Source organism: Podarcis bocagei, assembly GCF_964188305.1.
Source record: "Podarcis bocagei genome assembly, chromosome: 11".
NCBI lineage: Eukaryota > Metazoa > Chordata > Lepidosauria > Squamata > Lacertidae > Podarcis > Podarcis bocagei.
The window spans coordinates 52,186,268-52,200,636 of record NC_138136.1 but is presented as its reverse complement, the minus strand read 5'-3'; the positions used below and the strand labels follow the sequence as shown (position 1 = coordinate 52,200,636).

Here is a 14,369-nt window from a genome sequence, read left to right as displayed (position 1 = left end):
GCCATTGGGGGCTGGTGCAATTGGTAGGGCAAAAGGTCAGGAACTCAGCAATCAGCAAAGGCAGAACCAATGGCAGGCTGAGCCAACTAATTCTACTTTTGTTCACCTCCTCCTCCTTTTCCCTGCACTGTTCTTCAAGAGGCTAAGAAAGTGGGAGTTGATAGGCAGTGCCACTCCCAGGTAAGTTGGTGGCTAAGAACAGGCTGAGGTTGGTGGGACAACACTAAATTTCCCCTAGCAGACTGCCCTTCACTGGCCTTGGTTGGATAAGAACAGCAATGTGTTGTTTCTGGTTGTAGAACTGGAAATGGAGTATTGATGCTGACCTCCAGACCCATTTACAAACTGTAGGTAAACCTACAGTTATACTGCTTTCTCTAAAACATATTTTCCCTGACACGGTTATTGATTCTTCATATAGGATATATACTGTACCATTTCAGACTAAAATAAACACATCTGATTCATAAAGAGTTTTGTTCCTTGAACACAGAATGAGTTGATTATTGATTATCTAACTAAGTCCACACATCCTGTGACTTTAAGTAGGGAACAGCATCACTGTGTGTGTGTGTGTGTGTGTGTGTGTGTGTGTGTGTGTGAATGCACTCAGTTGTGCATCTAGTAAACCAGCAAATTTGTTTTGTTTCACATATTTCCTGCATGTGAAGCCATTTCTATAATGCAACTGTGTACCATGGCATACCAAAAGCCATCCTATCAGCTTGAAATAAGTATATTCCTTTAAATAATATGGCAACTAATTATGTGACCAAAAATACCTCTGGAAAGTATTAATACTGGAAACCAATTCATAAACCAAATGTGTGGTTCCCCCTCCCCCTCAAAAGGCAAGCCTGTGAATGATTTCCTGGTTGGCTAAGATTTTCTAGAAATTGGATTTTCCCTCCTCTATGAATATTTTAAAGAAGTCACTTATAGACGCCTTTTAATGCAAGAACAGGTGTGAGCTCAAATTCCCTCAGCTACTAATATCAGCTCAGCTGAGAGAACAGCAGTAAATTCTTATTTGAAAGCTAAACTAAGTTCATCTTGATAAGGGCTGGGAGCTCATTAACCATTAAAATGCCATATAAACGCTATTCGGAAAGCTATTTCTTTGTCTGGTTGGATTTTATGTGAATTTGGAATGCAGAAAAATAAACATGAAGAAGCACATGAAAATAAAGCGTCTGTTCTGTGCACCAAAGGAGTCTCTGCTTAGAGCTGAAGAAAGCCAGAACAGTTTTGTGATCAGCACCCTACCGTTTAGTTCAACAGGATCAGGAAACAAAAGACTGGTGTTTACAATTTTGCTTACAGTGCCTTGGTTTGAATTAGCAACCCTTGCTCAACCATCCTAAACCAAATGTATTTATTTATGGTGTTGGGTGGGTGGCTCCCAGTTCTACCTAATGTCAGTCCAAAAGTCTGTCACCCAAACCTATTATTTTACATATTTACTTTTTCAGCTTAAGGTAATAAAAATAAGAAAATAGTCACACATATTTGTTAAAACTTTACCTGTTTTTAAAGCCTATTTTTGTTCTTGCACCATTTCTCAGCCTTTTCTCCTCTCCTGTCCTTTTCCTATCCCTAATAATTTTCATGGAAGACAGCTATAAATTAACTATCTGAAAATCAAAACTTGTTCAAACATAGCCCCAAAGCAAGGATTTAAATTCAGTGATTTGGGAGTTCATAGGAGTTCCCTTCCACCCACGGGGATCAAGTTCGTCTGAAGGCAGATGAAAGATGTTTCACACACATTACTCTGCACTTTTCTTTTAAGGAATGCGGCTGAACCTAAAAATAACTAATTAAAAATGTTCAGACTTGTTCTAAAACAAAACACATTGGAATGTAAACTTCCATGAAAACTATGTGGCACTAAATAACATTAGTCCTTTGTTACGCAGGCATTAATTCTCAGGGCCTACACTATTACCTTTATAAAGCTGCTAATTTTCATTTCCCCAGGTGAACAGAATGAAGTATTTCAGAAGACAAGTTCCATGTGTGTGTGCGTGAACATATATCTGATATGCAACACAGGGAAACGGACGCAGGATAGTAATAGTAATATTGTACAATGTCTTTTTTATTTAAAAATGCTCAGTGACTTGATACACAAAGAGCCTCTGACTTACAACTGCCCTACCTTGAAAGGAGGGATAAAGGGTTAACCCACTGGAAAAAAATAAGGTGTTTTGTTTTGTTTTGTTTTTTAAGGTGCAGAAAAAGAGTAGAACCACCTTACCCTGAAATGCAGCCTCCTATTTTGGTCAGGATTGGAATGCTATAAATTCAGCCTGTTGTTTGTGTGTGTGAGAGAGAAATTAGGTCAGTCATTTGTCAGAGCAAACCTGGTGAGGCTATCTGGAGTGGGATGGGTTATTTGGGAATGTGTGTGCTACTGCCAAAAAACTCCCCTCTATTTCTAGTAATCTTTCTTCAAATGGAACTAAGAACATTAAGAAGAGTCCTGTTGGATCAGACCATAGACCCATCTGCTACTGGGGATGGGGGGACAGGCAATACACAGGATATACTACTATCAGTCTTAGGCTCCACACACCCCTAACCTGGGCCTGCAAGGAGCGAGGGGAAAGGATACAAACCTGAGGCCTACTCCAAATTTCACCAAAGGGTAAAGCTCGGAGTGGGGAGGGCTAACATCTAAGCAACCCTGGTGATTACAGGAACACAGGATAGTTGACACAATGGGTCAATTATCTTATCTCATAGAATCATAGAATTGTAGAGTTGGAAGGGACTATGAAGGTCATAAAGTCCAACCCCCCTGCAAATGCAGGGATGTTCCGCCCAACATGGGGCTTGAACTTACAACCCCAAGATTGAGAGTCTCATGCTTTACCAACTGAGCTAGCCAACATGCCCATAATTTCTTTTACCATTTTTATCATGTATTTTAATATCTAGTGTTGTTCAACTAAACTTGTAGTCCTCAAATAAGATTCCAGTTTTGTATGACATACATTGCATAGAGTGGCTTATTTCTCATTTGAGCTATTTCTTCTCTCTCTCACTCCCTCCCTTTCTGTCTCCAATGTGTTTGTCACTCAAAAGATGCTAACCAGCTCAGCCCTTAAAGGCAGTGCTGCAAAGAAGAAAGCATTTTCAATGTTTCACCTTTACATGGTGCTAGGTTAAACTCAGGGTGGTTAGAAACTCTTTGAAGCAACCCAAACCTAAATATTCCTGCTAGGCAGACTGAGCAGCGAAACTGAATTATAATGAACCAGCAGCTGTCACAATATGACCACAGTAACCAAATCAAAATATCAACCACTAACCCAGATGAGATTGAAAAAGGTCAATGCAGAAAGCCAGAAGCTTTCTTCAAGATCGCCCGAAACCTCAATCTAATCCTAGCAGTGAAATGTTCCATTAAGCTACAAGGGGTAAAGAAACAAGTTACTGTATATTGGTAAATGATTTAATGTACTAGCAAGATAACCCAGGAAGGATAAGAGGAGCTCGAAAAGAAGGCACCTGAAAATTGAGCAGCAAATCTGGAATGACATGCATCCATAGCAATATATTCTGACTCCTATATAGTACTGAAATATGTGGACAGATTTCCACTGCCCCAAAAGTGCACTACTGATTTATTCTGTAAAAGAGAGTTTACTTGATTGGCTGGTGAGCCCGAGAGCTATGCTTCTACACAAAGAATTTGGGAAGTCAATCTTTTTTTGGCCATAAATAAATTTAGCTTTGCTAATTCCCCACAGCTAATTATTGCACGGCTTGAAGTGAAGGCTAATTTAAATACTTCTTGCATGGTTTCCAACTACTTTGAAAGCATTTAAAGCTGGAATTAATACCTAAAAGCAAGTGCTTGCAATGTAGGTCCGCACTTGCCACATTATTTCAACAAATATTCATGGTTCCTCTGCACATTTCTAGTAATGACTATGCTAAATTATGTCCAATTCCCCCAATCCATCCCTCCAGTTCATGTAAAATTAAGACAACAGCTACTTTGTGTAGGATGGCTATGCAAGTATTACTCTACAAGTTCAACAGAATGGCTGCAATCTTCTCCCCACTGACCTGAGAGTAAGTGTGACTGAACTCAATAGGACTTGATTTTGAGGTGATGAACATAGGATTGTGCTGGAAGGCATGGGCTTGGTACTATGTCACATTAAACCAGGGGCTGCCAACACACACATTTGCAAAGCAAAGAGGGGACCACAAACACTGCAACCCACACACACATGCACACAAAATCCACCACCAGCAAACCCCCTTCCATTAGCTACATTCTTTATCACTTTGTACTCCTAGCTTTGAGGAAGATACCATGGCTTTTAAAATCAGTTTCCCACCATGCAGGAACTAGGATACTGTGGTTCAAGTATAGCAAGCAAGACATGGTGCAGTGAAAAATCTGGTGCTCATCTGGTGCTCCTGATGGTGTGTTTGCACTGTGACAACCTCCCTCTCTCTCCTGCTAAGCCACAGCAACTCACCTGCCCAGGAAGGTAGCTCTAACCTACCCAACATGTCACTTCTGCTTTTAATGTGTCACTTCAACAGATCTGTGTGAATCCTTGTTCCCATATTTACTATCATTTTAATCCTCCTCCTCTTCCTTTTTTAAAATAATAAAATAAAACATGCCCAATATGTGTAAGACACAACCACCTTTAGTACATTCTTTCACCTTTGGTGGACATGCCCAAGGATTAAGAATTTCTGGGAGATGATTTATAATGAAATGAAAAAGGTATTTAAATATACCTTCCTGAAGAAACCAGAGGCCTTTCTCCCGGGCATGGTCGGCCAATTGGTGCCAAAGTAGGATAGAATTTTCTTTATGTATGCTACAACAGCAGCAAGAATACTTATCGCAAAGCATTGGAAGACACAAGATCTACCCACCCAGGAAGAATGGCAGATTAAGCTGATGGACTACATGGAATTGGCGGAAATGACTGGCAGAATCCAAGACCAGGGAGAAGAGTCGGTGGAAGAAGATTGGAAAAAATTTAAAGTATATTTACAGAAATATTGCAAAATTAATGAATTTTAGAAGGATGCTGGAATGAAGCTATATGGCTTTAGCAGAAATGTTATAAAGAATTAAGTAAAAATAGATTGTTAATGGGCCAAAGTGGAAAATTTAAGGTTAGATTGTGCTAAGATAAATTATAGAACAAAAATTGAGAAAGATGGAAAGGATTTGCTGAAATAGCTAATTGAACTAGAATACAAAAAAGGGAGGTGTGAAGAGGTCGATGAAACAGGTAAATGAAAGATAAAGATACGGAAATATTGGATGTGTTTCTAAATGTTTTTGTTTTTCTTTGTTGTTTTGCTGTATTTTTTTGTTGTTTTTTTATGTATTGTAAGGTATTGCTTTGTTTTGTTTAACTTTTCATTGTTTCTTTCTTCTTTTTTCTGTAATCTTCAAACCTCTAATAAATATTATTTTTTTTAAAAAAAAAGACACAACCACCTTTAAAACTGTAATGCCTGAGGAGTTAAAAAAAAAAAAAAGATGGCGGGGAGAGCTTTCCCTGATCAAACAATTATTTCTGGCCTGTCTCTGAAAGTCATCTTTCTATCAGCTGGTTTTGCACTTCCCATTCCCTGACGCCATCTCGTAGACAGTTTCGTTACATTCAGGTAAACTGTCTAGCCTGCAACACAGCCACACTCAGTTCCAAATCTGCTCAAGGTGGGAAATGTAGCGTTCCATAAACACCAAAATACCATGTTTCAGACCAGACTGCTTATCTGACAGAACGGCACTTTCATTAATGCCAGGTGCACAGATAGAGCAGTGTTCACTGTTACAGTAAGTAAGATGGCCTTGTCTCCCACATTTATACTTTTCAGCCTTCCTTTCATTATAGGGAAAGGCCAGCTCAGGAAGAGGTTTCTTTCAACAGAAGATTTTCTGAGCATGATTACTGTTACAGATTTGCTAGCTCTGCAAAATAGGGGGAGAATCTACTCCACTCAGGTGAGTGTGCATTAGAGCAGGGGTAGTCAACTACAACTCCCATAATCCCTGACCACTGACCATGCTGGCTGAGGAGTCATAGCCTAGTCACATCTGGAGTGCCCCGGGTTGGCTACCCCTGCAGCAGACCCACCTGTTCTTAACATTTCTCACATGCAAATGAATGTATGTTTTATTTCAATGGCACAAGAGGAGCAGACATTTCTCTTGTGAGATCTCTCTACATCCTTTCCCCCTCTGCACACCTTCTGCAGTTTGGGTTCAGGGTAAATGGCAAAATTCAACAAAAGGGGTGGAACTGTTTAGCCTAAACAGACACAAATGAAAAGGGAACCATTCTAATTACAAAAGTACAATTTTAAATTAAGGTAACATAACACTGAGCAAGGTCACTGATTCGAACGGTAAGCATGCCTCATTACATGAAACCACACTTGTTAGAAGCTGTTAGCTCCCCTCATATGCATACTCAAGCACACAGAAGACCAGTATCCTTGGGTCTAAAAATGCGCCAGAACGCATAGAAATGTCTGGAACGTGCAGATACAGAACACACACTGGCCATTTGAAGCCAAGCAATCCCGATAGTGCTGATGAGCAACAACAAAGGACCCTTTGCATCAAATACAAAAGGGCAATTATTTGTTTAGGTTTGAAAAATCAAGCTCCTAACAGCTCTTCAATAAATGAGTGTGCTGTCTTTCCAACAATTCTCATCAGAATATGTTCGCTTTTATGCTTTAGAATGTGCTTGTAAAAGTCTTTTCCCGGAGAAAAGCGAATACTCGCGGTTAAAACAAAGGGGCGCACAATTTTCTTGGCAAAAAATGAAACACAACACGATTTACAGGCTAAAGTGTTCTTTGTTGAGGGAAGCCAAAACAAAGTGAGACAAGAGAAACAAACTTTTCAGTTGCAAAAGAAGAAGCACAACCCTCAAAGTGAAAAGGTCAAACCTTAAAGCATCACTCAGCACAGTGGGTTTCACAGAAGACCATGCATACAATGTAAAGATTGTATTTACACTACCTGCAGTCAAACCTAATAGTGTGAGTTAAGAAGGGAGGGTCAGAATTTCCTTGCTTTTGTTGGCTCACGCCAACCCCTTGGAACTGCTGTAACTACGTAGCATGTGTGTGACTAACATATACATTACTGCAAGCTTCAACGCTGTCTCACATGTTAAACAACTCACAAATATTTCCTAATAATGAAAGGCAAGGAATATTTCAGGGGCATATATTGGTCCCAGAATGATATATCGCAGTTACAACTCAGTGCTTTCCTTGGCTCAAGTTCAGTTGTCTGAAACTAAGGCATCTCAGTTAGTTCATTGACAAGTGGAAGGAGAACGGTGTGATCTTGGCCAGGGAAAAAGGATTACTAATATTTTTACATCATATATTTATCTTAACAGAACTCATTTATCACATGTGATTAAAGGAAGGCTGCTATCTGCACTTGCAAGTAATTAAAGACTTTCTTCTGACAGCCAAAATTATTGCTGTAGATTCAGAAAGAGATCCTTGCAAGTCAGAATGATAGTGGCCGAGCATTATCCAACTGTGAGGGCACACACTTGCCAAATACCACAGGCTGTCAGAAGAGGAGCATGCTGCAGGCATGGTCAGCCTTAATGTAGAAATTTACAGCCCAGAGACTACAAGTCCCTGCAGGCAACTTCACACTGTTATCCAAAGAAAACAACGTTTTCAGATTGCTGATAGCTTAACCTTCAATTGTTTTTTCATTGAGACAACTAACCACTGCGTACTTTTTTTGTTTCGTTTTGCAATTCCAATGATTTGCTGAAAAGTACGTAATATGTAAGCTAGCGCATCACGCAACTGAAAATACTTATAAAACGTATACACTGTTTCTACATTGTGGACATTGCAGGGTACCTTACCAAGGCATTTAATTGGCACTGCTGAGAATGGTTTATGGAAAACATTTGGTAACTACCACAATCAAACACAAACTTACTGGGAACACAGATTTCAAACACTGTAAAAATAGAGAACTCTCTTTTATTTCCACACACACACACACACACACACACACACACACACACACACACAAACACTTATAAACACAAAGCCATAATACAAATTTTGATAAGTCTTTTTCTTACTCTGTATTCTGGAATTCACAAAAGGAGGAGATAGATTGTCATGTGATCCAAGGTCCCTGTTTGTCATATGTTCATAAGGAGTTCCATCTCCATAGTTCTGTTAATAAATTGGAAACAAATACAGTTTAAGTGTAACATACATATTCCAATCTCTTAGAGACATTTCCCCCCGTATATTACAACTAGAAAAGCACGACTGCTTTTCCAATGAAACTGATGACATTTGCAGATAATTATTCTGTCAGCAATACATTAAAATTTTGTGTCCATACCTTTGCTAATTCCTAGGCTACAAGCCAGTAAAAATGTTGTTATCATTTTCAAATCTGTGGCAAGGACTGAATTATGTTGTGTTGCAGTCCCAAAGAATGAGAACTTCTACAAGTTAATGTTGCATATTTTATTTAAGGAAAGATAAACTTTCAAGTTACTCTATTCCAGGCACTTCAGACTGCAACATTGGCTGGACTGAAATTAACTTGTTCCTCCTGGCTATTTTATAATTCTTTCAGAGGTTTGATGTGCTGATTCCGTGTGCAATCAGGTTAGTTTTAGAAGTCCATTCTACTTTTGCACCAATTGGTTTTTGCTAAATGAAAAATTTGTTGTACTAAATTTTGCACAGCATATATTACTACTGAAAGAAATGTTTATACCTACATTTGTCAATTAAAGCAAATATAATATTTGCATTTTCTGTTTTACTTCAGAATGTGTTGTTGTTCTTTAAAGGGGGGGAAAGATTATAGCCCAAGTGGAAGAAGGCAGATTCTCCTCTGATCCCCTTCAGAATGATTTCTCAACTGCCTTTACCACAATTCCAAAATTCAAGCATTCCAGGAAAAATATGGCTTTCACTGAGGCTAAGTTGAAAAGGGGATTTAAATGGAAAATTCTGGGGATGTTCCTACTCTCCAGGAATAACAATACCAGGTGTCAGCATTGTTCTTGCTCCTTGGTGACAGTTTGTAGTCCAATGGATCAACAGAGGATATTCCAGCTCATGCTCCTAATCCCCTTTTTACACAACCTGGTTGTATTTCAGTATCAGCTACTATGAAAAGTATGCTTTTTAACATCTTTATGCGCCCCCTCGCCCAGCTTGTCCGGAGTTTTGGGCTGGGTTGCCATCAGTATGCCGATGACACCCAACTCTATCTGTTGATGGATGGCCATCCTGACTCGGCCCCAGATACACTGACCAGATGTCTGGAAGCTGTGGCTGGATGGTTACGTGGGAGCCGGTTGAAGTTAAATCCTTCAAAGACAGAGGTCCTCTGGCTGAGACGGAGCGATATGGGATTGAGGGGGCAACTCCCATCTCTTGCGGGGGTGCAATTAGTGCCAGCATCGTCCGTTAAGAGTTTGGGTGTAATCTTCGATACCTCCCTCTCTATGGAGGTGCAGATTACAGCTATAACAAAGGCGGCATTTTTTTCTCATCTCCGCCAAGCTAAGCAGTTGGCTCCTTATCTCTCTCGCCCTGACCTAGCCACTGTGATCCACGCGACGGTCACCTCCAGACTGGATTATTGTAACTCGCTCTACGTGGGGCTGCCCTTGAGACTGACCCAGAAACTCCAGCGGGTGCAGAATGCCGCGGCGAGACTCCTTATGGGGTCTTCGCTGCGAGATCATATCCATCCGGTACTATACCAGCTGCACTGGCTCCCGGTGGAGTACAGGATCAGGTTTAAGGTGCTGGTTTTAACCTTTAAAGCCCTATACGGCCTAGGACCCTCGTACCTACGGGACCGCCTCTCCTGGTATGTCCCACAGAGAAATTTACGGTCTGCAAATAAAAACACCCTAAAGATCCCAGGCCACAGAGAGGTTAGGTTGGCCTCAACTAGAGCCAGGGCTTTCTCGGCCGCGGCTCCAATCTGGTGGAACGCTCTGTCACAAGAGACTAGGGCCCTGCAGGACCTGACATCCTTCCGCAGGGCCTGCAAGACAGAGCTGTTCCACCAGGCCTTTTGTCAGGGCGCAGCCTGACCCCCTCCTCTGGCAATCTGCACAAAATTTTGCTTGATGGTTGCCATTAATTTGATTTTAATTTGATTTAATTAATTTTATAATGAATGTTTTAGAATGTTGGACTATTTTGATTGTTGTTAGCCGCCCTGAGCCCAGCTTCAGCTGGGGAGGGCGGGATATAAATAAATTTTATTATTATTATTATTATTATTATTATTATTATTATTATTATTATTATTATTTTGTAGTTGCAATCTGAGTAGAGTGGTTTATAAAATTAATCCAGATTAGCCAGAGCCATCTTGGATATGTAGATTTTTGAGATCTTACAGGATGTGAATAGCAAGGTTTCTCACAAAACAAATGAGAAGAATTGGGCTTGCATATTCTGCCTCATATCTCATGACCTATAAATGATAGAAACTTTTTTTTTCTTCAAAAAATGAAAGCAGGGAATCTGGAGGTTATGGTTCATCTGGGTAAACTAACCTCTTGTCCCACCCCCAGTGGATGCCCATGAAGATCCTGAAGATTTTAAGAGCTGCTGCACAGATAGTGCTGAACTAGGTGGACAACTGACAAGTGGTTCTTTATGGCAACGGAAGTGATGATACCACAATATTGCTAAAAACTTTTATATTAGCATTGGCTTTCCTTGTAGTTCCTCAACTAGACATTATTATTTGCATATTATTGTCTGAATGAGTTGCATTTTATATATTTAATTCAGATTGTTTAATGAGATCTTTATGCTGTCTTTACGACTCAAGACGTTCTTTGCTTAAGCATGATATAAATGTGCATAACAGCACCACATTGAACGGAAACACATTTGCCTGTCAGAATGGGGCAAAATTATCACAGAGAAAAAAGTTTGAAGTATAGACAATGGTGCTACTTTAGATTTCAAAGACCCCCGAAACCTTCTTTTGCTTGGTTCAAACCTTGTGTATCTTGGAAAACACAGTGATTTAAAGTCGGCGGCATAAACCAACTGCAGCAGTCAGATGAGTGTTGGGCTTTTTTTCTTTTTTTGAGGGGTGGGGAATGCGACTGTTCTAATCTCCTCCAACTGTCATAAGAATTAGTAATTTTGATACTACTAAGATGTATTTCCTGAGTCTATTGCTTACTGCCAATAGGAATGAATGTGTGAGCATTGTAATATGAGAAGCAGGAGAGACAGCTTCACCTCATCTACATAATGCACTTGAATGTCAAACTTGACAGCTGGAGTAATGGCTTGCAAAATAGTAAGCTAGAAGATCCTAAAGTGCTTTGAAGACTGCAGTTAGGAGCATAGTGTCAAAGAGAGAGGATATCTCCAGCTCTTTAAAATGTCCTTAACTTGAAGGTTCAGGTATCATCTCTTTAACCTTGGCAAAACACCACAACTGGTCATCCCTTTGAAAGCTGGAGCGTGTCCACAAAATATGTAAGCTATGTGTAAAAGAAAATACAAGCAATTATATCCAAGTTAGGAATAGTGAGGGGTTATATAGAACAAGCAGACAAAGGGGTAATTTGCATCTAGTAACTAGCACAAATAGGGAAAAACTAACAGAACAAGACTACTTTTCCCCCTTGAATACCACAATTGTCCAGAAATCCGAACTGGCCAAAAGGTCAGACTACAGGGGATTATTCCCAGTAGACCTTTTGGCTCCCACAGGATCATGTCTCTCCAAACAGAATTTTCAGCTCTAACGCAGAAGTGTTTATATTACTGCTAAGAAGATTCAATGACAGAGACACCTAGTTCTGGTTTCTGTTCCACTGTTCCCCCACCCACCACCCCATCATTTCTATCTATTAATATTGATTCTCCTTGCTGTTTTTATCATAGTGTGTGTACTTCATATTGATCTTAAGTCACTTTGGATATTTCAATGCAAGGCAGGATATAAATATTGTTAGCAAATAAAGCAAATATGTAACCTCCTTGAGGAACAGCAGCAAGAGTTGGGGAGCTATTCCAAAATGTGTCTGGGACATAAATGAGAGACACTTCCTTATACAGGCTACACAATCTATGGAGCTGGCTTGACCATGACACAAGTCAAAGGTGGGGATCTCAAGTCCAAGGGCTTAATGCAACCCCATCCAGGCCTCAATCTGGACCTCAGAACTTTCCCCAAGCCCCACACCCTTTCTCCTCATTGACCTTACTTCATACCCGGACTGGTTTTTGCCTGGCTGGAATGTGTCCTTGAACTCTGATAGTGCCTTCTTCAATCTCTGGATCATAGAATCATAGAATTATAGAGTTGGAAAAGTGGAAGATACTGGGTGTGGTGTGTGGGGGGGGGGTCCTGTGTTGAAACTAGCCAACCGTACAAAGGTAAAATCTGCATTTGTTGCTCCACCCACTTTCCCTTCTCCTGGTACTAGCTCCACCCTCAATTGATATGGTGCCCATAGAAGGGCTGCCTTCAAGGGAATATGGTCCTTGGCCTATAAAGGTTTCCACATCAGAAGGAGGTTGATAGGCAGAAGCTTGGGATAATACGTTGCCACACCATACTGAAAAACCATGTAACTTGGGGCGGGGGGGGGGAGAAAGATGGCGAAGCCCTAGAACAGTTGCTAGGAAATACCTTTGAGCCACGGACATGCATGCCCCTATCTTTCAAGTAGAATAGACAAGGTAGCTTACATCGAAACAGCAATAACATTACTGTAAAACTCATGAAAACCAAAGCCATCTCTCGGCTGTAGCCAAAGAATCCCAATAGATGCTGAAGAACAGTTCTCACTTCTCTTACTGCCGCAGAGACATCATGGGAAATGGCTCTAAAGGTGTGCTACACATGTAGCTGAATAAGTTATAGCTTTTTGGGGGGGGAGCTTTGGGGTTGAGAGTTACATATGGAGGAGACAAAAAAGAAGCAAGATAGACAATTATTTCCAAACAATGCCGTCAGGGGAAAGTATAACGGGATTCCCTATGCCCAGCAGACATGGGCCTGCGGTACCGGGAAGGTGGAAGATATGGTACATTGCCTTTTGCACTGTTCCTTGTATAAAAGCTTGGGGTTTTTTAGGGGAGACCTTTTGAGAGCAAGAGCTGGTTGGACGCTTATGGATATTATTTCTGATCTGTTGGCAGACCACAATAAAATCATTGCAAACAAGGTTGCCACCTATGTGGTAGCAGCTCAAAAAAATCACCACAATCTTCTAATGATGTCTGCCGAAGACTACAAAGAGGACCGCCTGCAATAGTATTTTGATGCTGCTGTTAATCTCAGTTTGTATTGATAATTATTAGTGGTATAATTAGTGGTATGTTTTGTCCCTGCTTCCCTAGTGTTTCTCCTAGCAGGAGTGTAGATACGCTACCAATCTGTGATTGTAGCTACTTGCATTATTCCCATGCTTTGTAATGTCCATTGTTCAAAGACAATCATTATTCCCTCTAGAACCCTTTTAGTCTGGGTGTAGAAGAATAAAAGCAGATACATGAACTTTAACTATTTTGTACTAATTGTATTATACAATGGCTCTATCTATCAATATTTTTACTTATGCTTTAATAACCATCTATATACACCTTATATAATCATAATAATTGTAATAATAATAATAATAATAATAATAATAATAATAATAATAATAATAATAATAATAATATATTATTTATACCCCGCCCATCTGGCTGGGCTTCCCCAGCCACTCTGGGCGGCTTCCAAAAGAATATTAAAATACTGTGATACATCAAACATTAAAAGCTTCCCTAAACAGGGCTGCCTTCAGATGTCTTCTAAAAGTCTGGTAGTTGTTGTTCTCTTTGACATCTGGTGGGAGGGCTTTCCACAGGGAGGGCGCCACTAGCGAGAAGGCCCTCTGCCTGGTTCCCTGTAACTTGGCTTCTCACAGTGAGGGAACCGGCAAAAGGCCCTCGGTGCTGGACCTCAGTGTCCGGGTAGAACAATGGGGGTGGAGACGCTCCTTCAGGTATACTGGACCGAGGCCGTTTAGGGCTTTAAAGGTCAGCACCAGTATCAAGACTAAGGCAAAATATTGTGCTTGGAAATCTCCTAGAATGCAAGATGCCCAGAGTGTGTCTTACATATTTTGTGCCTGTTAAGTAAAAACATCTGGAAAGCCATCTACAACAAATGAAAAGTCAACCGCTACCAAAAACGCAGCTTACAGACCAGAGATAACTTACAGCAATGGAACAAGGGCTGATAGCAACAAGCAAGGCAAAGAAGAAGTCATTTTAATGAAGTTCCCTGCTCCCTCTTAGCAGGA

The 14,369-nt window shown here is 40.4% G+C and overlaps 1 protein-coding gene across 13 annotated transcripts in view; it reads right to left on the bottom strand.

The window, feature by feature from the left end:
• The window catches only part of TCF4 (transcription factor 4), a 340,129-nt gene that overhangs the window by 216,955 nt on the left and 108,805 nt on the right, over positions 1-14,369 (bottom strand). For all 13 annotated transcript variants that reach the window (XR_014012865.1, XM_081212857.1, XM_081212856.1 and 10 more), the window contains one exon: positions 8,136-8,232. Coding sequence is in view for 12 of the 13 variants with exons in the window: in XM_081212857.1 (XP_081068983.1) it covers positions 8,136-8,232 (97 nt within the window). In the remaining variant the exon portion in view is untranslated. The remainder of the gene's footprint in view (positions 1-8,135; positions 8,233-14,369) is intronic.